Below are 26,417 nucleotides of genomic sequence, written 5' to 3' on the forward strand. Positions count from 1 at the left end.
AACTATGCCCCCTGGTTACTGACCCCTCTACTAAGGGGAAAAGTTCCTTTCTATCTACCCTATCTATGCCCCTCATAATTTTGTACACCTCAATCAGGTCCCCCCTCAACCTTCTCTGCTCTAAGGAAAACAACCCCAGCCTGTCCAGTCTCTCTTCATAGCTGAAGCGCTCCAGCCCAGGTAACATCCTGGTGAATCTCCTCTGCACCCTCTCCAATGCAATCACATCCTTCCTATAGAGTGGCGATCAGAACTGCACACAGTATTCCAGCTGTGGCCTAACTAGCGTTTTGTACAGCTCCATCATAACCTCCCTGCTCTTATATTCTATGCCTCGGCTAATGAAGGCAAGTATCCCATATGCCTTTTTAACCACCTTATCTACCTGTCCTGCTGCCTTCAGGGATCTATGTACATGCACACCAAGGTCCCTCTGATCCTCTGTCCTTCCTAGGGTCCTACCATTCATTGTGTATTCCCTTGCCTTGTTAGTCCTCCCAAAATGCACCACCTCACACTTTTCGGGGTTAAATTCCATTGCCACTGTTTTGCCCATCTGACCAACCTGTCTATATTGTCCTGTAGCCTGAGGCTACCCTCCTCACTATTTACCGCTCCACCAATTTTTGTGTCATCTGCGAACTTACTGATCATATCTCCGACATTCATATCTAAATCATGAATGTACACTACAAACAGCAAAGGACCAGCACCGATCCCTGCGGTACACCACTGGACACAGGCTTCCAGTCACAAAAACAACCTTCGACCATCACCCTCTGCCTCCTGCCACTAAGCCAATTTTGGATCCAATTTGCCAAATTGCCCTGGATCCCATGGACTCTTACCTTCTTGACCAGTCTCCCATGTGGGACTTTGTCAAAAGCCTTACTGAAGTCCATGTAGACTACATCAACTGCACTACCCTCATCCACACACCTAGTCACCCCCTCAAAAAATTCAATCAAATTGGTTAGACATGATCTCCCCCTGACAAAGCCATGCTGACTATCCTTGATTAATCCTTGCCTCTCCAAGTAGAGAGTAATTCTGTCCCTCAGAATGTTTTCCAATAATTTCCCTACCACTGATGTTAGGTTCACTGGCCTGTAATTCCCTGGTTTATCCCTACTACCCTTCTTGAATAATGGTACTACGTTAGCTGTCCTCCAGTCCTCTGGCACCTCCCCTGTGGCCAGAGAGATTCTGAAAATTTGTGTCAGAGCCCTTGTAATCTCCTCCTTTGCCTCACACAGCAGCCTGGGATACATCCCGTCTGTGCCTGGGGATTTATCCACTTTTAAGCCCGCTAAAACCGCTAATACCTCCTTCCTCTCAATACTAATTTGTTCAAGTATATCACAATCCCCCTGCCTGATTTCTATGCCTACATCGTTCTTCTCCATAGTGAACACAGATGCAAAATATTCATTTAAAACCTCACCCACATCTTCCAGCTCTACACACAGATTGCCACTTTGGTCCCTAATGGGCCCTACTCTTTCCCTGGTTATCCTCTTGCCCTTAATATACTTATAAAACACCTTGGGATTTTCCTTTATTTTGCCCGCCAGTGTTTTTTCATGCCCCCTCTTCGCTCTCCTAATTTCTTTTTTAAGTACCCCCCTGCACTTTCTATACTCCTCTAGGGCTTCCACTGTTTTTAGTCCTTTGTATCTGCCAAAAGCCTCCCTTTATTTCCTAATCCATTCTTGTATATCCCTTGACATCCAGGGTTCCCTGGGCTTGTTGGTCCCACCCTTGACCTTTACGGGAACATGTTGGTGCTGTACTCTCTCTATTTCCTTTCTGAAAGTCTCCCACTGCTCTGATGTGGATTTTCCTACAAGTAGCTTGAAAATACCTTCGCACTTTAACCATCTTCATGATTTGGGCACAAGGTTACTCCTCAGGTAAAAATGGCTTGTGACTGGGAGTCCCACACCTGTGATTTGTCCAGTGTTGTCAGTTCTGTGGAAAGGCAGTATGTGCTTAACCTACTGTGCAGTTTGGTCTTCTTGACACTTAGGTATTTTACCAAAACCTCATACCAGTTCCCTATAGAATTACAGACCCATCTGTTCCACATCGAACTGAATATTCCGTCATTGTTCAAACAATTTTCAATGTAAAATAGTTTGTGAAGTGGGCTGGATGCTAACATCGCTGCAGTGTGTGCATGCAGCAGCCTTGAAGCAGCTTTCCTGACGCTGATCAGCAGACGTGTTTTGGTGGTCGCAGATTTGTTGTGCTTGTGGCATGCAAGGAATCAAAACAAGAACGTGCAAAATATCTATTGAAGTAGCACTGAAAATCAAGCAACATGCGGGAGAGAACATGAGCTGAATTAATCAATGCAGTGGTTAAGAGTAAACAGAATGAAAGCATGTATGTTTAATGTCTTTATTTCACCAGTAGGGGTCCATGTACCATTGCAGGAGGAAGAGTGAATGGGTTCTGCAGTTTTTAAAGCTGTTTTTACTAATATTCCTGCTTTTGAAAGGTCTAGGGAGTTTCAGAGTTTATACTAAATTACCGCAATCAATTCTCATTTCAAGAGATCTCATTTCTGCTTTGTTCTCACTGTGTAGTGCGGGATTGCTTGGGTGCAATCCAACTCAATGTCTTTGTGATTTCAAATGTAAAAATATTCTCAAGTTTTTAATCTTGTTTACTGCTTCCTATTCAGGGCTGTATCTAAGAATTAGACAACTCTTTTCTCATAGCGAGGAGCCAGGGGGACTCTGTACCCACCAATTATCTTGCATCATTATCACCAGACAAAATGGCTTCTGACAGCTGAAATAGAAGTTAATGTAATCAGACCTCCAGGGTAACTTGCAGATAGCCCCCTGTTAATCTCATGGATCCCATACAGTGTCAGTGGCAAGTACCTAAACGTTCTGAGCGTGCTGTATTAGTGACATTTTACAGCGCAAATGTATTTTCACTCAATGACTGTCAAACTATGCACCACTGTACTTTACAAAGACTGTATTTCTTTTAACTTTGTAATAGTTTATGTATTTTTGTGGCTGTAAAAACTGCTTTATTGTGTGTTTAATGACACAAATAAGATTGCCTTGTGTTGTAAATAAATTCCGGGCAATTGTAGTTCCTTTGGAAGAGAGCATTAAAACAAGGCCTGTCCCACCTGCCTGTTCCAGTTATTCAGGTGGATATTAAAGATCTCATGGCGAAAGCTCATATATTCGGATGTGTCCAAGTTAAGAGTATGTGATCCCTGACCTCCGCCTGGAACTGAAAAATTACAAAGCAGTCTTGGAGGATGTTGGAGCGCAAGGCCGCCCCCACCTTCCCCCTGTCTCCTAGCAACATAGTGACTGCTGAGAAACAATGCCCACCAACATCAAGAGCAAGACCGCCGCGCACCCACCCCCCAACCCATTTCCTACCCCCTGCTTTATTCAGCTTGACACCAAGAACAAATAAATTGCCTACAACAACAACTTGTATTTGTATAGTGCCTTTAATGTAGTGAAATGTCCCAAGGCGTTGCACAGGAGTATTTTAAGACAAAAAATTTGACACCGAGCCACATAAGGAGAAATTAGGGCAGGTGATCAAAAGCTTGGTCAAAGAGGTAGGTTTTAAGGAGCATCTTAAAGGAGGAAAGAGAGGTAGCGAGGCGGACAGGTTTAGGGAGGGAATTCCAGAGCTTAGGGCCTAGGCGACAGAAGGCACAGCCACCAAAGTTTGAGTGATTATAATCAGGGATGCTCAAGAGGGCAGAATTTGAGGAGCGTAGATATCGCGGGGGGTTGTGGGGCTAAAGGAGATTACAGAGATAGGGAGGGGCGAGGCCATGGAGGGATTTGAAAACAAGGATGAGAATTTTGAAATCGAGGCACTGCTTAACCGGGAGCCGCTTAACTGGGAGCCAGTGTAGGTCAGCGAGCACAGGGGTGATGGGCGAACGGGAATGGCCTAACCCATTAAACCTGCACTACTTTCAGCACAAGCGCAGGCATGCTATGAATGCAGAGTGCATCAACATACTGTAAGGACTGTGGAACCAAAAGGTCTGCTGTGCTTGCTTATATAACAAAAGTCACTACACTTCAAAGTTATGTAAAGCGTTTCGAGACTTCTCTTAGAGATGAGCTCAGGTGCTTTAAAAATGCGAGTTCTTTTTAAATGTTCATGGTAGGGCAAAGTGAGGTGGGCGCACGCCCATTTATATTTGGCATTGGTCATCACGATTCACTGTGTATGTTTTATTCAGCCCCAAACATTTTCTCCTTCAGCAATATCACTTTGTGGGCCTGTGATTTACATTTCATTGTACGATGCACCAACCAAACCTTTTTTTTTTGGTCCATTCAACAAAAAAGGACCTCGTTCCAGCGCGAGAACCCATTCTGCCATTTCTTTTGCTATTTCCATGCTCATTGTTTCATGGGAAATTAAGAGGAAAGGGTGGGAATGCTCCCAGACTTCTGAGGCTGATCTTTCGGCAGTTGTTTGGCCAAGATAGTTAAATATCTATATCTTGCAGCACTTCAACTTTGTGGCGAGTGTATTAAAAAATCTATCAGCATAATTGAATGGTTTAGCATCAGACATCTATTACCATAACAGAAGTAAAGCTGTCACAGGTTTGGTTCACTATTTAATTTGCTGTGCGAATCTGAAATTTGATATGGTAATACAAATTGCTTTTCATGTACTCAGTGCCAAGTTAAGATAGATCAAAAGAAGTCGATATAATAAGAAGCAAGAGTAAATGGAGTGAGTTACTGGTGATAAAGATGCAATGCTATCATGTTACTGCAGGTCAGAAACACCACTGCTCCTACAGCCAGTGCCTATGATTATTCTAAAAGTTAAAAAAAACATTCAGTTGAATAATTTAGATCATCAGAAGAGAGAGCAGCATCAGTAGGAGACATCAAAAAAAAGCAAAGACAGAAGTAGAAACAGGTAAAGGATCGAGAGGAGGGCAGGTAAGAGAGATGAGAGAATTATCTTTATATTAAATAACCACTGCACCATTTCTGTAGAATGCTAACAAATGTTTCTTATACCTCTGCATTTCTTTTGCACGGAGTGGGACTCAACAGAAAAAGGGCAAGAAAGGGGCTGAAGAGGCAAGGACAAGTGGGCGAGAGGCTTAATAATTCCAGGACCAGTGGATGTAGGGCTAAATGGAACCAGCAGACGTGGGCAACCTCAGGCCACAGTTAACAAGCGAGGGGCAGAGAGAACGCGGATCAGCAGGACAGGGTGATCAGAGAGCACGAATGAACAGGAGAAGGGGCTTCAGAAAGCATGGGTCAGTAAGAGAGGCTCCATAAGGAGCATGGACCGGCAGAAGAGAGCTCCAGAGTATGACGCAGCAGGGGAATGGCCAAGAGAGCAGCAACACGGATGAGCGGGGGCTTCAGATGACAGCAGCTGTGCTGAGCCTACCAGAATGCATTTTTACTTCGAGTTGATTGATGAGCAACTCACACGTGGGAAAAATGAAAAGAACTAACTGACAACTCCAACAAACTTAGCCCATTCCTTGAACAAAAGCAGTGACTGCAGCAACGACCAGTGTACTGCAGACTTGGAAAAATAAATGGCAAAACTGAGCATACGTAGAGGTTTCACATTTTTAGATCACCAGACTCTGAGGAAGTTTTGTGAGAAGTCACTAAAGAAGACCAGAATCTTGCAATAAAGTACACAGACTGGGCTGATAAGTAACATTCGCACCACAGAAGTGCCAAGCAATGACTATCTCCAACAAGCGAGAGTCTAACCACCTCCCCTTGACATTCCATGGTGTTACCATCGCCGAATCACCCACCATCAACACCCTGGGGAGGTCACCATTGACCAGAAACTTAACTGGGCCAGCCACATAAATACTGTGGCAACAAAGGCAGGTCAGAGATTAGGTATTCTGCGGCGAGTATATCGCCTCCTGACTCCCCAAAGCCTTTCCATCATCTACAAGGCACAAGTCAGGAGTGTGATGGAATACTCTCCACTTGCCTGGATGAGTGCAGCTCCAACAACACTCAAGAAGCTCGACACCATCCAGGACAAGACAGCCCGCTTGATTGGCACCCCATCCGCCATCTTAAACATTCACTCCCTCCACCACTGGCGCAATGTGTCTGCAGTCTGTACCATCTACAAGATGCACTGCAGCAACTCGCCAAGGCTTCTTCGCCAGCACCTCCCAAACCCCCGACCTCTTCCACCTAGAAGGACAAGAGTAGCAGGCGCATGAGAACACCACCACCTCCACGTTCCCCTCCAAGTCACACACCATCCTGACTTAGAAGTATATCGCCAATCCTTCGTCGTCGCTGGGTCAAAATCCTGGAACTCCCTTCCTAACAGCACTGTGGGAGTACCTTCACCACACGGATTGTAGCGGTTCAAGAAGACGGCTCACCACCACCTTCTCAAGGGCAGCTAGGGATGGGCAATAAATGCTGGCCTTGTCAGCGACGCCCACATCCCATAAACAAATTTTAAAAAAAGATTACAAATGCTACTGTGGTAGGAAGGAGAAATAGATTTATCGGTTTAAGAGCTTGATTTGGCCATTTAAGCACCTTTTGCAACTCCAAACATTATCATTCTACTCGTTACCAAGGTACGTTGGCCTTAATAAGAGGGAGGACCAGCATTTTAGAACAGGGTTTTGAGTTGATAGTCTGGCCTAATTATAGTACCTTTACAGTATATATCACAAACTGGTGGTTGAGTGGCACATACTTTAAATCAATGGTACAATCATGAGAGCAAATATGAACATTTCAGAACACCAGATTGAAATTATTCTGAAATAAAATTGGAAGTGATATCTATCTATCTATATATATAAAAGGATTGTTCTGTCTGTCTGTCTGTCTGTCTGTCTATCTGTCTGTCTGTCTGTCTGTCCTTCGGTGTGTCTGTCCGGCTATACACTCTAAAGTTATAGAGCGTACCTGCATGTGCGTTACATCAAAAGAAAGCTTACGATTCCAGAACGGTCGTAAGCATATTTACGTTTCGGTGAGACAAAAATTGTGCCCGTGGTATCCAAAAAACGTTCAAAATTCTGCTCATTAGCATTGAGTGACGTTGAGGTCAACCAATCGTACGGTCGAGCGACCCGACGGTCGAGCAATCGCTGCGTGGCGGGGGCGGGTTCCTGGCGCGTGCGGGCGGGCACTCCTAGATTCGAGTGATGGGACGATTGACCAATCCTACGCTTCGGTGACCTGACGGGAGGGCGGGGCACGGGCTGACCGGGGCGCTGCGCTCGGCATGTCAGTGCATGGGGCGGCACGGAGCTCAGCGGAGCCATCGCCGGCAGAGGGGAGAGGGTCTGCTGGCTCCCCCCCTCCCTTTCTCCCCCCTCCTTCCCCCACCTCCCCCACCCCTCCCCTCCCCCCCCCGTCCCTCCCTCTCCCCTCCCCCCTCTCCCTCCCCTCCCCCCCGCCCTCCCCCTCTCCCCCTCCCCCCCTCCCTCCCCCCATCCCCCCTCTCCACCCTCCCCCTCCCCTTCCCTTCCCCCCTCCCCCCCACCCTCCTCCTCCCCCCTTCCTCCCCCTCCCCCTTCCTCCACCTCCCCCCTCCCCCTTCCTCCCCCTCCCTCCCCCCCTTCCTCCCCCCTTCCTCCCCCTCCCCCCTCCACCCCTTCACTCCCCTTTCCCTCCCCTCCCCTTTCCCCCTCCCCTCCCCTTTCCCCCCTCCCCTTTCCCCCCTTCTCTCCCCTCCCCTTTCCCCCTTCCCTCCCCTTTCCCCCCCTTCCCCCTCCCCCCAGTCACTCTCTCTCTTCCCCCCAGTCGCTCTCTCTCTTCCCCCCAGTCGCTCTCTCTCTTCCCCCCAGTCGCTCTCTCTCTTCCCCCCAGTCGCTCTCTCTCTTCCCCCCCAGTCGCTCTCTCTCTTCCCCCCAGTCGCTCTCTCTCTTCCCCCCCCAGTTGCTCTCTCTCTTCCCCCCAGTCGCTCTCTCTCTTCCCCCCCAGTCGCTCTCTCTCTTCCCCCCCAGTCGCTCTCTCTCTTCCCCCCCAGTCGCTCTCTCTCTTCCCCCCAGTCGCTCTCTCTTCCCCCCCAGTCGCTCTCTCTCTTCCACCCCAGTCGCTCTCTCTCTTCCCCCTCAGTCGCTCTCTCTCTTCCCCCCCAGTCGCTCTCTCTCTTCGCCCCCAGTCGCTCTCTCTCTTCCCTCCAGTCGCTCTCTCTCTTCCCCCCCAGCCACTCTCTCTCTTCCCCCCAGTCGCTCGCTCTCTTCCCCCCCAGTCGCTCTCTCTCTTCCCCCCAGTCGCTCTCTCTCTTCCCCCCCCAGTCGCTCTCTCTCTTCCCCCCCCAGTCGCTCTCTCTCTCTCTTCCAACAACAACATGCCCTCAAAAAAGCCTCGGCACCACCGGGCACTCTAGCTAGTTATATATAAAAGGATAGTGGTGTCTGTCTGTATGTCTGTCTGTCTGTCTGTCCGCTATACACGCAAAAGTTATAGAGCGTACCTACACATATGTTATATCAAAAGAAAGCTGATGATCAGGGGAGTGTTATAGGCATATTTACTTTTTGGTCAGACAAAAATTCTTCGGACAGTATACAAAAACGTTCAAAATCCCGCTCATTAGCGGTTGACCAATCCTACCGCTCATTAGCGTTGAGTGACGTGATGGTTGACCAATCCTACAGTTCAGTGACCTGATGGTTGACCAATCAGTGCATCACGGGGGGAGTTTCATTCCGTGTGTGGGCGGGTCTAATCCTGCACCCTCCCGAAACGTCGCCACCATTTTTTTCATACTGACATCGACATCACCAGCACAACAAACTCCCACATTGCGGCTCCAGCACAGTATCCCACTCCCGGCCCGCCGGAGCGGGAGGTGAGTTGGGCTCACTCGGGCCGGGCCGGGCCTGACAACCGCTCGGCCCGAGACACAGAGCGGGGGAGCTGCAGCGGCCGGCCGTCAACCGCGCGGCCCTGTAAACTGCCGTTCTACAAAAAAGCCTAGGCAACGCCGGGCCCCCCCAGCTAGTAAAAATATATATTAGCTGTGGCGCTAGCAATAACTCAATCCATTTCCCCTGCAGCTGAACAGATACAGTGCCTAATTTGTAAATGAGAAAGGAAGGGTTTTATTTTTGCAGGTTGAGGGCCTTTCAAATTCTCCATTCAGTCCCACCTAGCTCCTGAGTGACAGAGGTTTAGTTTATTCATTACCAGCCAATGTTTCTACAACCAACATAAGATACGCATATAAAACAGGTGCGCTCATGTAAATAATACAAAGTCCTACTGCTGAAACTAATGGATCTGCCCAACTACATTTGGGATATTGATCAGTCTGAATGGGACTCACTGGTGTACATTCTGTATTCATTACTCTGGGCAAGTATCATCTCTGAACATCTGTATCTGGGAGGCACTCAAAAGAGTGAAGTGAATGTAGAGCAGATCTTCCACAATGCAGTATATTTCTAATTACACTGCATCCAAGACATCAAATTGGTTTGGAAGACAAGATTGCTTGAGGGATATCAAGATATCTTGGGCAGTGTAATGGTTCTGGAAAAGAAAAATCAGATAATTGCTATTTATTGTAACTACGTAAACCACCAGGGATCATTCGAACACAAACCCATTAGGAATAGAATGCACCACCAAAATCAAGTCAGTTAGTAATGACACAATTGTGTGCATAGAGTGACTCCGGGACCTCATTGTAAGGCTGTTTAGCACATGAATGGTTTTCTGCCCATAGCATCATTTTCACCACATTGAAAGGAAATGCTTGCTGGTAAGGTTTATTTGTTTGGACTGTTGCACAGCCTGCCACCCTCAAACATAATTTGATTACTTGAAAAAGGGGGAGTTCAGAAGCATTAGTGATTAGCAATTAGTCTCAAGACCACCCAGCAAACCCATGATAATCTACTGCTCATATCCAGTCATATATGGATTACATTTGAGCTGTCCACAGTTCTGAACATGGTACTGTAATATATGAAATCATTGCTATTCCACCAAACAGTTTTAACATGAAGAATCAACAATGAAAAAATTCAAATATTAGCCACCACCCCTTCCCTATTCAAGGGCAAATGTGCTAAATAGCATAGATTGTGTGTTTGTAAAAAATAGTAATGAGACTAGTTCTACAATTCTGGAACCTACTTTTTCATTTATCTGAAGCTGTAGCGTTCTAAAAAAAATACCTTACTATGAGCCTGACTCTGCATTGGTACAACCAAAATGCATGTAATACTCATGTTTATTCACTAGTGCCATTACAAACTTTTGACCCGAAAGAAGATCTACTTATTGTACAATGGGATGGTTTAACATAGTGCCAATTCATAGGGATAACTTTATAGAACTTCACCTTCAACAGGTTTATTTGTACCATTTCTATTTTTCTTGGGGTTAAAAACAGAAGAACTACTAAGTATGAAGCCATCTGCTTCTAAACTAATGAATGCACTTCGCAAACATCCTCTTGGCATAGCAATCAACCATCTGTCTTGGACAACACCCACAAACTGAAAAGAAATCACTTCACCATTACATGAAGAGCCAGTGCCTTAATGTTCTTCAAACCCTTGTCTTGATTCATTATCAGCCATATGCTTATGTGACTCTGCAGAAGAGGAGAGAACAGAACATGGGAGAGTATTCAATCTAACCTGAATGTTCCCATGAACACTTGACCAAGTGCAGGGTCCTTAGTCTGGTTATTGTAACCATAGAAGACATCTCTGAAGAAAGTCTGGTTCAGCGGAATGTTGGCATCAGCACAATCTAGGCCGCTGGTGCAGGATTCAGAAACCAGTTGGCACATCCGTCCATCCGAAGCTAGCTTGTAGTCCTCAATACAACTATTAAAAAAAATAATTCAAGTGTTTATTTTCTCTCAATTGAGAAATTTAGGTGACAAGCGAAGGCACATAGCGTCACCAAGGTTAAAAAATGCAGATCAGGTAAATCGAAAAATAGCTAGCTGACACCAAAGAGGTTTTAAAAGCATCTGGATTGTAGGAGGAATGGAAAACTGAATAGTGTGAGTTCAGCAGTTTTGAGGTACTAGAAAAAAATTAATTAGAGTAGGAGATGGTGCACTGTTTTCATTTCAATTTACACAGCTAATATGAAAAATCTAGAAGTTCCACAAAGTGGAATTCAGAGGGATTGATCGATTACATATGCTGTGCAACATGATCTATCATTGGGGACTGTTCTGCCTTATAATTGCAGGAGTTACGTTTTGTTGCCGCCAGTAGATGGCAGTAAATGGAAATGGCCAGTAGGGTCACTCAACAGGAAGTAGTATAGTGATAGCAAATCAAAGAGGTCACACCAGCATGGAGCGTGCTGCAAGTTAATCTGCTGTAATCCTACATTGTTACGCCTTCGAAAGCATTGCCTGTGAGTTGAATGGTTTCATTACCTATTCATGTTTAAATGTTAGTTATATCTCATGTATGTAACAAGGTGCATTTCTTTCTTTTTTCTTTCTCAGTTTTACTCCAACCCAATGCAACTGATTTGTATTGTTTCATTGACCTCATGCAAGTGTGGCATTATTAAACACCGGAGCTTGGACGCTACATCCTGACTCCCATGTCATTATTGAAAGGAGTTTGGCTGGCTGTCTAACTGCGTACAGACACATACACGTAGGGAGGACAGTACAGGGACCCCTCAATACTAGTGCCCTGCAAATAAACCCTTTCAGATGCAAATTTACAGTGTAGAATTTTCACTTCCAGAGTACAAGATTCAAAACGCACAAATATTCCAACTCTTCATAAAACATGTCTATTTACTATGATGGAAATATATTTATGAAACACGGAATTTAGTCCAATTTGTTGTATTTATAAGCCATTGTATTAATTGCACGTAAATTATAAACTTATGAAACAAATAGTTAAAAGTCCAATGTGCTACCTTGTACATAATGCTTACCTAATGAGATAAGTCAGAGTGACAGCATTATTATGATTATGGATCATTAGCCTTTTGTCAGATTGTAATGGCGATGAGATGAGTTCCTACTCAAATATATTTTTTGTTGCTAGCTTAATGAATGTCGACTAATTAATTTCATTTCTACAACTCTTTAAAAGATAACTCCAATTTAATTATGGCTGTGAGTAAGCTGAAAAGTCACTAAACTGCTACAACACAAAAAGTGACCTTTCAGCATTTTCACCATTTTAATTAAGTGGGAGTTGTCCTTCTAAAAATAACATATGTAAACGCTTGTGCATCTTTGCAAAAGAGATCAGGAGATGCTGCCTCTAATTAAATGAGTTTCCTGGGATATAAATGAATCATGCAAACATCTTCGTTATAGTCAGGATAAATCTAGCAATGTCAAAGAACTTTCCACAAAAAATATATATTATAACCAAAATGTATCCACATATCACTCAGTTTTATTTTATAGCTATGAACTTTATTCAGTCTTTGGATGGAGCTTCTCTAGATGTATAGGGTATGTCAACTTGTAGTTACTACATTAATCACTAACACACCTCAGTAGCTAATGGCAGGTTAAACACTAACGGTGATCTCCTTAGCTCATGTAAACAGCCTGATGCTATGCAGTTCTGTCTACAGAGCACACACATTCTTTGTATTTAATGGTGTAGAGAGAACTGCTTCATTTAGTAAAAACATTAAAGTGAAACCTGGTTTTACAAATTACGTGGATGCATAGCGTGGTTATGTCAATGTCCAAGACAAGCTAAGATATCTTATCCTAGCATGCAAGGCATTTTCCCACAAATTTAACCAGAGATAATGAGGTACAATATAGAGAGGTGGGAAGGATCAGAGTTCAAGTCAAACCCCCACAATGGAGATTGACCCAGGGAGATGTGAGTGGCAGTCATCGCTCAGGTGATGACGACTGACCCAGGGAGGTGGGGATTGAAGGTCCTTGCTCAGATGAGGAATATTGACATAAGAATAGGAGGGCTGCACAGGAATGAGTAATTAGAGATTTTTGTTCAATTACTAAAACTGAAGGGAGGTAAGAGTGAAAATCCAAGCTCAGTCTAAGAAGATTGATGCTGGGAAGCTAGCTGAAAGCCCCATTCAAACACTGAAGGCAGATATAGGGAATTAGGTGGCAATGATCCTCACTCAGTTTATGAAAACTAACTTGGGGATTTGGGACTGCAACTGCTCAAACAGACAATGAAATTAACTCCAGGGACGACAATTACTCTGAAAGGAAATTCAAAAAATTATAGCCACACCTAAAGCTGTTGCAGCAGCCTCAATGGTCTTGACTTATATCTTGACCAATACTAGTGACATCTCATGGTGTTACTGTATTCACAATAAAAAGTATCAATGTCCTTTTCATTCAGCATCAGTGATGGAGTCTCTCTTACTTAGTGCCAGTTATATTTCAGTATTGCCACCTGTTTGCCCCGCTTCCTCTGCACAGCTCTCACACACATTCCTTGGGCTAAAAATTGAGTAGTGCCCCATTTGGGGCGCTAACATCGCCGGAAAAATTAGCGCCCCTGCGCTGGAAGTTGAGTGGTTGCGCCCCAAGAGGGAAGCGGGGTGCGACTGGAAGCGCTCTGCATCCCTCTTGGGGTGCTGCGAGTCAATATCGTGGCACTATGTGCCGCGGTATTGCAGGCCTTCCTCCCCTTCTTAAAGGGGAGGGGCCTTGCGCAGCGCGACCCGGGGCCCAACTGGGCCCCTGGGGATTGGGAGTGTCGGCAAAAGAGCCCGGCACTCAAGAGAAGTGCCGGGCTCTTGGAGCGTAGCCGGCACTCCGGGGGGGGGGGGGGCCGTTCAGGAGGCCGGGGACGGGAGCAACAAAAATGGCCACGCTGCACCTCGCCTTTCATAGCATCCGGCGGTAAGTCAGGGGGCGCTCCCAAAGATCACGGCCGGGGCGCTGCACACGGCGATGACGCGGCGCCTCGGCACTACCAGTTAGCACTGCCGCTAACCTTCTGCTGAATTTTGCGGGAGGTGTGGGCAGTGCCGCACCCGGGCGCTAGTTGCTTTGCGCCCCGTTAGCGCCCTCTTAGGGCACTAACAGGAGGCGCAAAGCAACCCAATTTTTCTGCCCTTGTCATTTTTGTATCTCTGATTATTTCCAAAACTGTCTTTCTCTCAGCTTCTGCAAGTCTCTTTTCCCCTCTGTTGCCTTTCTTTTCTGGATGTCTCTCAATGGTTCTTTTACTGAGTTTCTGAAGGTGGCAGCCAACACACATTGGAGATAGTGGCTACTGGAATTGGGCATGGAGAGCTGCTCAAACACATAGCAGAGAGAAAAGAAACCTGGGGTTCAGTCTCAGACTGGGATGGTCTAGGAAGAGGACATGGGGTCTTGTTGTTGGTAGATTGGATGGAGTGGGCAGGGGGCTAGGGTGGAGTTGGAAAATTGTGACTGAGACTGGTACTGGGGCTTGGGAGCAGATTATGTGGTCTGGAGCCTGGAAACAACATGGCGGAAGGAGGGAAAGAAAGTGGGAGTATTCCGAACATTGTTTAACAAATCATACTGAGGATTCAAAATTACAATCTGAATTTGGTGATTGCTCCCACCCCTTGTTTCTTTTAAATCCCATTCAAAAGCAATTTCCTATGTCTAGACAATTTAATTCTTCACCAGCTATCATGCAAAAAATAATCAAGTCTGTGATGCTTAGGAAAATTAAGATTTTTTTTCCAAGTTAAACAATTTCTGAATTTGTCACAGATGGTTGTAGTGCCTCCCAACTCCAGCACCATGTGTAAAAAAATGTTAATTGTCAAAAATGTAGAAAGCCTGCACTGGAATAACTAAAAGGTCTTGATGCTAGACATTTATTTTTTAGACTTTTGATGCTAAACATTTTGGAGGTAGCATTTTACAGAGATATATGATGCAGAAATCTTTTTTTTGAAACAACCATGTAACTAATTTTCTTTCAAATTTCAGAGAGATCTTCCACTTAATAGTGTGATCTTGTCCTTGGACCCAGGTCTCCCTTCCCCCACTTCCTCATCACTTTCAACCATGCTCAAAGCACCAAACCTCCCAGATAAGGGCACCCTAACTTCCCAGCAGTTTGACTTGAAGGGTGAGTCAGTGTTGCTGGGTTCTCCCCTCTTCTGAACAGGCTTGTACCATGTCCTTGTGTACAGGCTAAGCTGTTTGCTTCACTCATTAATTATACCTACCTCTCTCTCGCTCTCACGCAAAACTTTTCTGTCTGTTTCTCTTGCACTCTGTGTCTGGCAGCTGTTAGTAATTAGAACATTTACATTTTCTAACTATCACCAAACATAAATGATTAACAGATGATAATTCGTTGTTTTCTGTCTGCTTTCAAAATTCAACTCATTTGTTTTCAATTTGAAACAAAAACACAATTCAAATTAGGGTGAACTCTGTAGGGAATCCTCCAAGGGCCCTGACACCATGATTTTTTATTCTAGTGGCATTAATGGACATGAAATCATGGGCAATGTACATACAATTACATGATAAGTTACCTGCTGCATGTCACACCCTGCCAGTGGCACAGGGCCTCTGATGTTTATACCCTCAGGATGTGAAATTGGCCTTTGGCAGTACCACAAAATGGATGATAAGGAATTGGTAAACCGTTTTACATCCTGCACGATTTTCCCTTTCATTGAAGTCAATAGAAACAAAATTTGGGTGGGTGTAAAACTGGCTGCCGGTTCGCTATAGCCCATTTTGCGCTACTGCCCAAGACCAATTTCACCCTCTCTTGTCACTCTCTCTCTCAGCTTAATACATTTTCTGACGTTTACACCACAGAAAACAGCTACAACAGTGTAACCTGTCATTTGTTCTTACTTCTTCTCACATACATACATACACACATACAGAATGTTAAAAAAACAATACAATCTTAACTGAATAAAGCTTTTGAAATTTGTTCTCTAGCTTTTAAAAAAATAATTTTGAAAAATTAAGCAGAAACTTCGATGCTGAAGGAAAATATTCCAGCAATTCCCTTGACTAAATGCTACTGATGCATCCTGGGAATTTGGAGGGACTGCACATGCTTAGACTACACAAGAGTGCCATCAGTTAACAGTCATACAGCTCTGGCAAAATATCAAATCCAAGCTCCAGCACTTTGGAAGAGGCTAAGTTTTACAAGTATAAATTGTAATGAAGATATTAAAGGGCACAAAAACAATTCTGTTGATGAATTCAATCATTTTACTCTGTAATATGCAATTAGTTTTTTTCCCCCCATTTTGTTTAAAACATATTTTAGATATTAGAAATTTCAGTCACTGAGGAAAAAATGGCAGTCCTTTTCAAAAGAATTTTCAGTGATTTGTGGGGAATAGATAATAGAGTGGACACGTAGCAGTGACAGGTAATCATTATAAATATGGCGCAGGAAGTAAGAGTTTGGCTTTATGAACCGCACAAGATCTTTAAAAAGAAATATACAGATAAATTAATGGATTATTAGAATTACTTTCTTAGCCTCCTTCACCCCTTGCCTCATTTGTCAGTGTGCTGCCTATATTTTATATGAAGCATCTTCTTTGCTAATAACCCTCAAGATCCGAATGTGGAAATAAATAGATTTTATATTCAGTAACTATTCCTGACTAACTATGGCTTGGTGTCAATTTTTTGTCATATAGTGCTATTTTGTTATATAAAGGTGCTATATAAATACAAGTTGTTGTTGTTGTTTACTATACATACTTTTTAAAGTATAAACAGCTCCTTTTACCAAACTAGTGCCAGTCAGCCACATGCCTGGAATTTCCATGGGGGTTTTCCTGATTTCCAGTCGTAATCTCAGACAGGCCCTTAGACACAGTTGCCAGTGACAGACCCTTACAAAAGCAATGCCAGGCAGCTCCCTTAACATGATAGTCTCCAACAGACCTTTATACAGATCCCTTCACTTTATCAGTCTTGGTTAGGTCTGTAGATGTGTCCTGTTCTGCTGAACTGAACAAGGCAGTAGCATATATGGACATAAAATTCTTATCAGAAGATTCAAGTCTACAAGGTCCCAAACCCCTTGGCCGGACAAGACTGCAGTATCTGCCAGAAGATGAAGGGAGGAAATGAAGTTTAAAAAAAAAACATTAAAAAAAATCAAATGAAATGCGGTTATATTTATAAAAATTTGTATTCCGTGCTGATTAGATGTGAATCCAATCTAATCAAGTGTAAATGGTGCGAGTTTAATAAGTTCAACTGCGGAATATGAATGACAAACACGATCTCCTCGCCAGTACCTCAAGTTTTGCTGCTCCTGTTAATGATTTCATGTCATTTGGATGTAAGTGTGAGAAACCTAGTGATATTCTCAATCCAATTTCTCTGAGAAACTGAAGTAATTATGAACTTCAGACATGTATTATCCTAATCTATGGGATATGACCTTTAGTTTATTCGGAGCTCTCACATTCAATGTTTCTTACTGCAAAGTACTTAATGATTACAGCACAAAGCTGTCATGAACTGGAAACATTAAAGCAAATGTGAGAAGAGCTGCAGAAAGCATTCCCATTTAATCAATTCAGAATTTCAATTTGGGGTTGTCATATTCACCATTACAGCTTTAATAGAGATATTCAAAGACACAAATTTTAAAGTAAAGTTAATCATGTTATTCTGAAATGTCTACCTGTTCATGTGGATCTAAAAGATCCATAGCACTATTTGAACAAGACCAGGGAAATCTCCAACATTATTAGTGCAGTCACTCAAAGACAGAAAAGGACAATTTTACAGTTATGTTTCACTAGGTTATTGTGAATTTTTTTGTAATGTTAGCTACCTTATATTGCGCTCAAAGGCCAAGGAGAAAAAATAGTGGACATTTTTGTTCAAATAGTATTTTAAGCAATTTCATTGGTTTATTGGTAGTTGTTGCTGACTGCTCATTTTTGATAGCAAAATACTGCGGATGCTGGAAATCTGAAATAACAACAGAAAATGCTGGAAACACTCAGCAGGTCAGGCAGCATCGAGGAGAGAGTTAACGTTTCAGGTCTGTGACCCTTTGTCAGAACTGGAAAAGGTTAGAGAAGAGAGATTTTTAAGCAGGGGCAGGAAGGAGGGGAGGAAAGAACAATGGGAAGGTCTGTGACAGGCTGGAAGGCAGGAGAGATCGACTGACAAAATGGATGATGGTGCAAGGCATAAAGAGAGGTTCTCTAACCTTTTCCAGTTCTGACGAAGGGTCCTCGACCTGAAACGTTAACTCTGTTTCTCTCTCCTCGATGCTGCCTGACCTGCTGAGTGTTTCCAGCATTTTCTGTTTTATTGCCCATTTTTGATTTACAGTTTTTTTTTAATTAGTAGATTTTCCTGAATTATTTCCGTTAGAGTATTCTGGTTTGTTCGTCTTTTATAAACATATAGGGGTAAAAATTGGGTAGCGGCCCCCTTTGGGACGCTACCTTCGCGGGACGCTAAAATGAGCGCCACAAAAACGTTATCGCCCCCGCGGCCGATTTTCCCAGGTAGCACCCCGAGAGGGAGGAGGGGCATTACTGGAAGCGTCCTGCGTCCCTCTTGGGGTGCTACGAGCCAATATCGCGGCGCAGCGGCACTGCAGCATGTCGCGCCGCGGTACTGCAGGCCTTCCTCCTCTTATTAAAGGGGAGGGGCCTGGCGCAGCGTGTCCCGGCGCCCAGCTGGGCCACCAGGGACTGGGAGTGCCGGCAAATGAGCCCGCCACTCAAGAGGAGTGCCGGGCTCATGGAGAGCAACTGGCACCCTGTGGGGGGAGGCTTCACAGGGGCCGGGGACAGCAACGGAGTAAACTAAAATGGCCGCCTGCCACCTCCCCTTTAACTAGCACTGCCCCAGTCACAGGTAGGCCCCCCCGACCCCGGCGGACATAACGTGCAGCGGTAAGTCGGGGGCGACACCCAATTTGTTACAGCCGGGGCGCGAGAGGGGCACTGCGCATGGCAATGACATCATTGCCAGTGGTGCAACGCCGCGCTAACGGTTAGCGCCGCCGCTATCCTCTCACTGAATTTCGCGGGAGGCGTTAGTGGCGCCGTGCCCAGGTGCTAGTTGATTTGCGCCCCGTTAGGGCACTAACAGGAGGCGCAAATCAACCGAATAAGCCCCCATAATTTCAACCTAAGCAGGCCAAAGTGTGACACACAAACATTACCCGAAATTAAACTTTCAAAATTCATTCTCGAGTTGGTTTACAAATCATTTGGTAAAAGAAAGAAACTCAAAATGTCGTTAGAATATGAGGTGAGGCACACTTCCACTTGCACCCAGCCATATTCGCCACACTGCACATGACACCGCAGCACCCCCCTGGAACTGCAGGCTGTAGGATTCACAAAATTCCGGGACCCCCTACTCAATGGACATGGGTCTGGAATTTAAAAAGGGACTGTGTTATACCTTTTGGAGGAGAAATGTGGACAGAAATATCTCACTATTAGGCACCTTTGGACTAAGCTAGGGCCTATTGGATTGAGTTTGGACATTTTAAATTGTATGCTGGGTCTGCACAGGGAAATGGGATCCTTATAGGGCTGCTAACGCACCTGGGAGGCAGGTCCCCAGGGAGACATTAGCAGTCTAACAAAAGCCCACTTACCAGGGACCCAGATACATACATACTTTAATAGTTCTTAAAACGGCTATACAGAAAAACCCTGGCATCAGCAAAACACACAATGGACAGTATCAAGACCTGATTACATTCTAACAGCACCATTCAAAAACCCCATCAACACCTTTGGGAATCTTGTATCATGCTAATGCTCAATCAGCCCACCAAAATTCTCACAAAGGGATCACATCAAGAGTTGATCAGCCTGCCAAAATCGCACAAAAGGGAGTCATCTAAAATCAATTGCGCACCCGAGTTTTGGCGCAAAAGTTTAAGCAGCCTCTCAGGTATAACTGGGGGCTTGCTAGTAGCTAAAGGGACCTCAGCAGACACTCTGAAGAGAGACTGTGCCGGCGGGCAGCAGCAACAGCAGCAGCACACCAGAGCAGAAGAAACGTAGCCGCGAACACGCTGGAAAAGCACTTGGACTCTGGGCTCTTTGACTCTGGCATTGAAACATCTAACTTGCCACACGAGGTTACAGCAATGCAACAAGAAAGCCTAACAATAAGCCTCGGAGTCATAGAAACATAGAAGATAGGAGCAGGAGTAGGCCATTCGGCCCCTCGAGCCTGCTCCGCCATTCAATGAGATCATGACTGATCATCCAAATTCAGTACCTCCTCATCTCTGTCCTAAATGGCTTACCCCTTATCCTTAGACTGTGACCCCTGGTTCTGGACTCCCCGGCCATCGGGAACATCCTTCCTGCATCCAGTCTGTCCAGTCCTGTTAGAATTTTATAAGTTTCAATGAGATCCCCTCTCATTCTTCTAAACTCCAGTGAGTATAAGCCCAATCGACCCAATCTCTCCTCATACGTCATTCCTGCCATCCCAGGTATCATTCTGGTGAATCTTCGCTGCACTCCCTCCATGGCAAGAACATCCTTCCTCAGATAAGGTGACCAAAACTGCACACAATACTCAAGGTGTGGTCTCACCAAGGCCCTGTATAACTGCAGCAAGACATCCTTGTTCTTGTACTCGAACCCTCTCGCTTCGAAGGCCAACATACCATTTGCCTTCTTAACCGCCTGCTGCACCTGCATGCTTACCTTCAGCGACTGGTGCACAAGGACACTGAAAGATCAACCATCATCCAGCGCTGACTCTAGGAAAAACTTGTTTACCATCAAAACGTCGACCAGTGCTAATACCGGAGACACCGCAACCAGCCAATTAGTCCACAAGATTGAGGAGAGAGAAAGCAGTGTGCAACTGGTCTAAACTGTGGAGAAATCCTTTGGTGAGCATAGTCCCTGTAATTTCAGAGCCTAACTTAGTTAGTGTAGTGGTGGGAGGTGGTATTATTTTGTTTTGGTTTTTTTTCTCTCACTGCATAACCTCTGTACCCGTTGCGTATACGTTTTTGTTTGGTTAATTCGTGTGGTGTGCGATTTCTAAATAAAATATTTGTTCTTGCACCAAACATTTGACTGCCTACATCTATCACATCCCCATAATAATTCCAAGCCCCAGAACCAGGGAGTGGGAAGATTCGAACCATCAAGGTCAATTTAAAAGGCCGACAAACCCACCACCCCCTACAAGGCACAGGCACAGGCATGGTTGATCTCTTTAGCTAAACAGTGATAGCCGCAGGGAACATATTACTGTAAGCCCAGGCTTTTTGAGAGAGGCTGAAGCATTCTAGTAACAATATAGTGGCATGTTAGCAGGAAATTTTATCATTTAGTTGTGAAATATATTCATTTAATTTTGAGTTCAGGACATTTGAATTTTAGGGACAAGCAAAATGGTGGGTGAATGGTTTTGGAAAATAAATTTGAACAATTTAATGGGTCCCATTTTTTCCCCCACTTGTATATTTTTCTTACTGGGGACAGTTACAGAATTGAGATTGATTTTTTTTTTACATTTCAACTAATCAAAAAAATATGAGAATAGACAGAGGGAGGAGATCTTGGATTTTGGCAGCACGAGGTGGGGAAGAGACCTTGGCGTTTGACAGTCAAGATTTTACATCAAAAGCCAGAAGAAAGACAAAGGGAAATGATCGATAGCACTTGATTTTTTTCCTGTTTTGCCGACGAGTCACAAGCAGCAATGGAAACCAATAACCATGAAGTTCAAAAAAATTACAAATCAAAAATGGTCACTTAGCATCAGCCACCAAGAAAGAAGAATCAACCAAATTGCTCCAAATATTGTGTGAAGTGGTTTTACGCTGTGACGTTGGATTTTTCGTAAGCTAAACATTGATACCAAACCCATAAAAATAATCATTTTCTGCACAAAGTGTGTTTTACTTCACTTCTTAAATAGCCTGTTTGGTGCTATAAAGTACATTGACATTTTTTTCTTGCAGAGGCCTTCTCCCGTGTCATGAGCATGAGGCTCAATTAGGGTACTTGGCAGCCGTACTTGCGGGCTAACCAGAGCTTTAGAGAACTGTATTCCAGCCCCCTTGAGATAAAGGCTAACCATTCCATTAGCCTTTAAAATTATTTTTTGTACCAGTCCACTAGCTGTTAGTGATTTCTATGCTCGGACTCCTAAATCTTTCTGCTCCTCCATAGTTCCGAGCTTCTTGCCATTTGGAAAATACCCTGCATGTATCTATCTTCCTTCGGTCCAAAGTGGATGAACTCACTCTTTCCAACATTGAACTCCATCTGCCACAGTTTTGCCCACTCACTTAATCTATCAATGCCCCTTCGCAACTCCCGTCTATACTAATTACTGTGCCACCTAACTTAGTGTTATCAGCAAATTTGGATATACGGCTCTCTATTCCTTCAACTAAGTCAACGATAAATATAGTAAAAAGCTGAGTCCCCAGTACAGATCCCCGGGGCACACCGCTAGCCGTATCCTGCGAATTGCAGTACATACCCATTATCTCTACTCTCAGATTCCTACCTCCTAACAAATTCCTTATCAATATGTAGCAATCAGGAATGAAAACAAGTAATCTCTAATTTCAAAAGACTTTCAATTAAAAATTGGGAGTAAGTTTTTAGCATGTATCGGTTTTAGTCATTGCAGAAAATATGCACTACAAATTGAAGCCCAAGTCAAAACAGTAATTAAAAGTTCGGTGCTTTTTTGAGGTAAGTTTTTAGTGGGGGAACAATTTTTTTTAAGGGGTTGTTTATTTATTGGAAGAGAGAGATATAGAGACACAGAGAGGGTGAGCATAAGCAGATACAAAGAAAGAGAGGCAGAGAAACTTTTTTTTGCCTGTGTGCAATGCCATTGGAAATCATTTATAATTAAGGCAACATATTTAGTGTGGTGAAAATTGCAGAAACCAGTGGGGAAAATGGCTAAAATCTCAGGCATCTGCAGGAGGTACTTCTCACATATTCCCATACAATTTTCACCCTCACTGTCACTTTAATCAGCAGCGTGTTTTAAAATGCCTGTGTCTGCCTCTGTTAGCCCACATAACATTGAAGGAAGTTTCCAAGTTGTTACTCTAACAACTGGATATACAGTTGGTAATCGCTTGGCACAGTACAGCTTAAAATGAGACTTTGGATTAAGTTTTCGGTAAGCAGAGCACATAAAGACATAAGAACATAAGAATTAGGAGCAGGAGTAGGCCATACGGCCCCTCGAGCCTGCTCCATCATTCAAAAAGATCATGGCTGATCTTCGACCTCAACTCCACTTTCCTGCCTGATCTCCATATCCCTTGATTCCCCATGAGTCCAAAAATGTATCTATCTCAGCCTTGAATATACTTTATGGGTTGGATTTTCCAAGCCCCGAGGAGGCGGGCATGGAGGCGGGACAGCTGGTAAATTCGGAGAAAGTGGGGGCAGATGGCAAACCTGCCCCCATCCTGCCTCCCAGCCTTTTTGCCAGGAGGCGGGAAGATGTGCAGCTTCAGGTCCCGTCTCCATGAGGTGGGAAAGGCATTTAATCCTTTTAACTGCCTGTTAACAGGTAGTTAACAGGCAGAAAAAAGGATTAATGCCATTTTACCTTCACAGGTGTAGGCTTCCCGACCTTGGAGAACCCCGCTGGGCTGGAGGAGACATGGAGGAGGTCTATGGTGGTCGGAGGCACCTGGAAGTAAGATGTAGAGGTGAGTGATGGGTGACGTAATAAAACTCACTACGCACTTGGTTTGAGCATAAAGCAAGGCTTTAATCAACTTGTTTCAGAACATGGAGGTCTAGTTGTACTTCACTAGTTCCTTGTCTTACAAAATGTCCCTGGAAAGCTGGGGCCGACGCCCGAGTATTTGTACTCCTTGGACGGCGCCACCAACTGGCTGTCCAGCATTATTTCACGAGTAGCTTCTTGATGAATGATGAGATTTATAACATTCTTCCTGCCTAAAAGATTTGGAAGTCCAACAATTTCCTCTTAGCGGATCAGGCGGACCACAAATAGCCGCAGTATTTTAGATTTTTGTTTATGGCTAGAAGACACGTCTCCCCGGACCGTATCTTGGTCTCTGGGCCGCTTGATCCGTACCGGTGGATCGACAGGGCCCGTGTTGCTCTGATCAACCCAAGGGAGGCTGGGGAGATCGTGACTCTGGGTGCGGGTCCCCACAGGCGCAGAACTGGCTTCATCCTGTTGGATAGCTGGGGATTGACCGGCGTCCTGGCCTCGGGTGGCCATCCCACGGGGAGTGCTCGGCTCCCCGAGTGGATCCGGTGGGGCAGCTGGCAGATCTCTTGATGCCCCAGGTAGGGCGTCATCTTCGGGGGGGGCGCAGAGTGTCGGCATCATCCCTGTGGGTCCCTCTATCGGATGGGTCCGTGGAACCGGCCGGACAGGGAGCCAGGTCCCGGAGCGAAACGGTGGACTCCCGGCCATCAGGGTACCGCACGTGCACATACGTGGGGTTGACGTCCGTGAGTTCTACCTCGTCAATGAGAGGATCGGTTTTAGATGATCGGACGAATCTTCGGAGCAGCACAGGGCAGGGAGCTGCCAACCATGACGGTAGAGACGTCCCATGGGTGGAGCGACACTGGAAGCTGAAGAATCGCTGGTGAGGTGTGACATTGGTAGACGTAGAAAGGAGAGACCTGATGGAATACAACACGTCAGGGAGAATAGTTTCCCACTGCTGGTCTGGTAGGTTGCGTGACCTCAGCGCAAGACGAACAGCGTTCCAAATGATAGCGTTGTATCTCGCAACCTGTCCGTTACTGATGGGATGGTATGGTGTCGTTTTACTTGTGGCGATTCCCCGTTGGGAGAGATCACTTTTGAGTTCGCTTGACATGAAGGATGGACCCCGATCAGAGTGGATGAAATTGGCCGTACCGCAAAGGGAAAAGACTTGATCAAAGCATTTGATCACTGTGGCAGTAAGCATATTGGGACAGGGGAAAGCAAAGGGAAAGCGTGAACATTCGTCCACCATAGTCAGTAAGTAGGTGTTTCGCGTTGAGGAGGGCAATGGCCCTTTAAAGTCAATGTTGAGTCACTGCATAGGCTGCATAGCGTGTATGAGCGAGCCATCCGATGGACGGAAGAATTGCGGTTTTAATTCCGCACAAATTCTACAGGAGGAGCACGTTCTATTCACATCTTCTGTAGAAAATGGGAGATTATTAGATCGCACAAAGTGCAACATATGGGTAATGCCAGGATGGCATAAGTCAGTATGAAGATCAGCCAGAGTCGAAGTTGAAATAGAAGAGCAGAATGCCCGCGTGAGGGAATCCGGGGCCACATTCTCTTTGCCAGGTCGATAATGTATGGTGTATGGTTTTAGAGAAATTGACGTGATTGAAGGCCGATAAATATCCAGGGCCTGATAATCTACATCCTAGGGTACTTAAGGAAGTGGCCCTAGAAATAGTAGATGCATTGCTGGTCATCTTCCAAAATTCGATAGACTCTGGAACAGTACCCATGGATTGGCAGGTAGCTAATGTTACCCCACTGTTCAAAAAAGGTGGTAGAGAGAAAACGGGGAATTACAGACCGGTAAGCCTGACATCGGTAGTGGGGAAAATGCTAGAGTCCATTATAAAAGATGTAATAGCAGAGCACTTGGAAACCAGTGCCCGGATCAGACAAAGTCTACATGGATTTACAAAATCTACTGGAATTTTTTGAGGATGTAACTGGTAAAATAGATAAGGGAGAACCAGTGGATGTGGTGTATTTGGATTTTCAAAAGGCTTTCGATAAGGTCCCGCATAAGAGATTAGCGTGTAAAATTAAGGCACGTGGGATTGCGGGCAAGGTATTGACTTGGATAGAGAACTGGTTGGCAGATAGAAAGCAAAGAGTTGGAATAAATGGCTCTTTTTCCGAGTGGCAGGCAGTGACTAGTGGGGCACCGCAGGGATCGGTCCTTGGACCCCAGCTATTCACAATATATATTAATGATCTGGACGAGGGAACTAGATGTAATATCTCCAAGTTTGCAGACGACACAAAGCTGGGTGGGCGTGTGTGCTGTGAGGAGGATGCTGAGAAACTCCAGTATGATTTGGACAGGTTGGGTGATTGGGCAGAAGCATGGCAGATGCAATATAACGTGGATAAATGCGAGGTTATCCACTTTGGTGTCAAAAACAGGAAGGCAGGTTATTATCTAAATGGCAATAGATTGGGAGAAGGGGAAGTGCAACGAGACCTGGGCGTCCTTGTGCACCAGTCGCTGGTGCAGCAGGCGGTTAAGAAGGTAAATGGTATGTTGGCCTTCGTAGCGAGAGGGTTCGAGTACAGGAACAAGGATGTCTTGCTGCAGTTGTACAGGGCCTTGGTGAGGCCACATCTTGAGTATTGTGTGCAGTTTTGGTCGCCTTATCTGAGGAAGGATGTTCTTGCCATGGAAGGAGTGCAGTGAAGATTCACCAGGCTGATAGCTGGGA

General features: G+C 44.9%; 1 protein-coding gene across 1 annotated transcript in view; it reads right to left on the minus strand.

Moving 5' to 3' along the window:
- The window catches only part of astn1 (astrotactin 1), a 3,287,998-nt gene that overhangs the window by 1,815,842 nt on the left and 1,445,739 nt on the right, over window positions 1-26,417 (minus strand). Inside the window, exon 11 of the mRNA XM_085982255.1 lies at window positions 10,655-10,846. Coding sequence (XP_085838381.1) covers window positions 10,655-10,846 — 192 coding nt within the window. The remainder of the gene's footprint in view (window positions 1-10,654; window positions 10,847-26,417) is intronic.

Source organism: Somniosus microcephalus, chromosome 3 (assembly GCF_052327205.1).
Source record: "Somniosus microcephalus isolate GS21.2 chromosome 3, FLI_Smic_1.0, whole genome shotgun sequence".
In the NCBI taxonomy this organism is placed as follows: domain Eukaryota; kingdom Metazoa; phylum Chordata; class Chondrichthyes; order Squaliformes; family Somniosidae; genus Somniosus; species Somniosus microcephalus.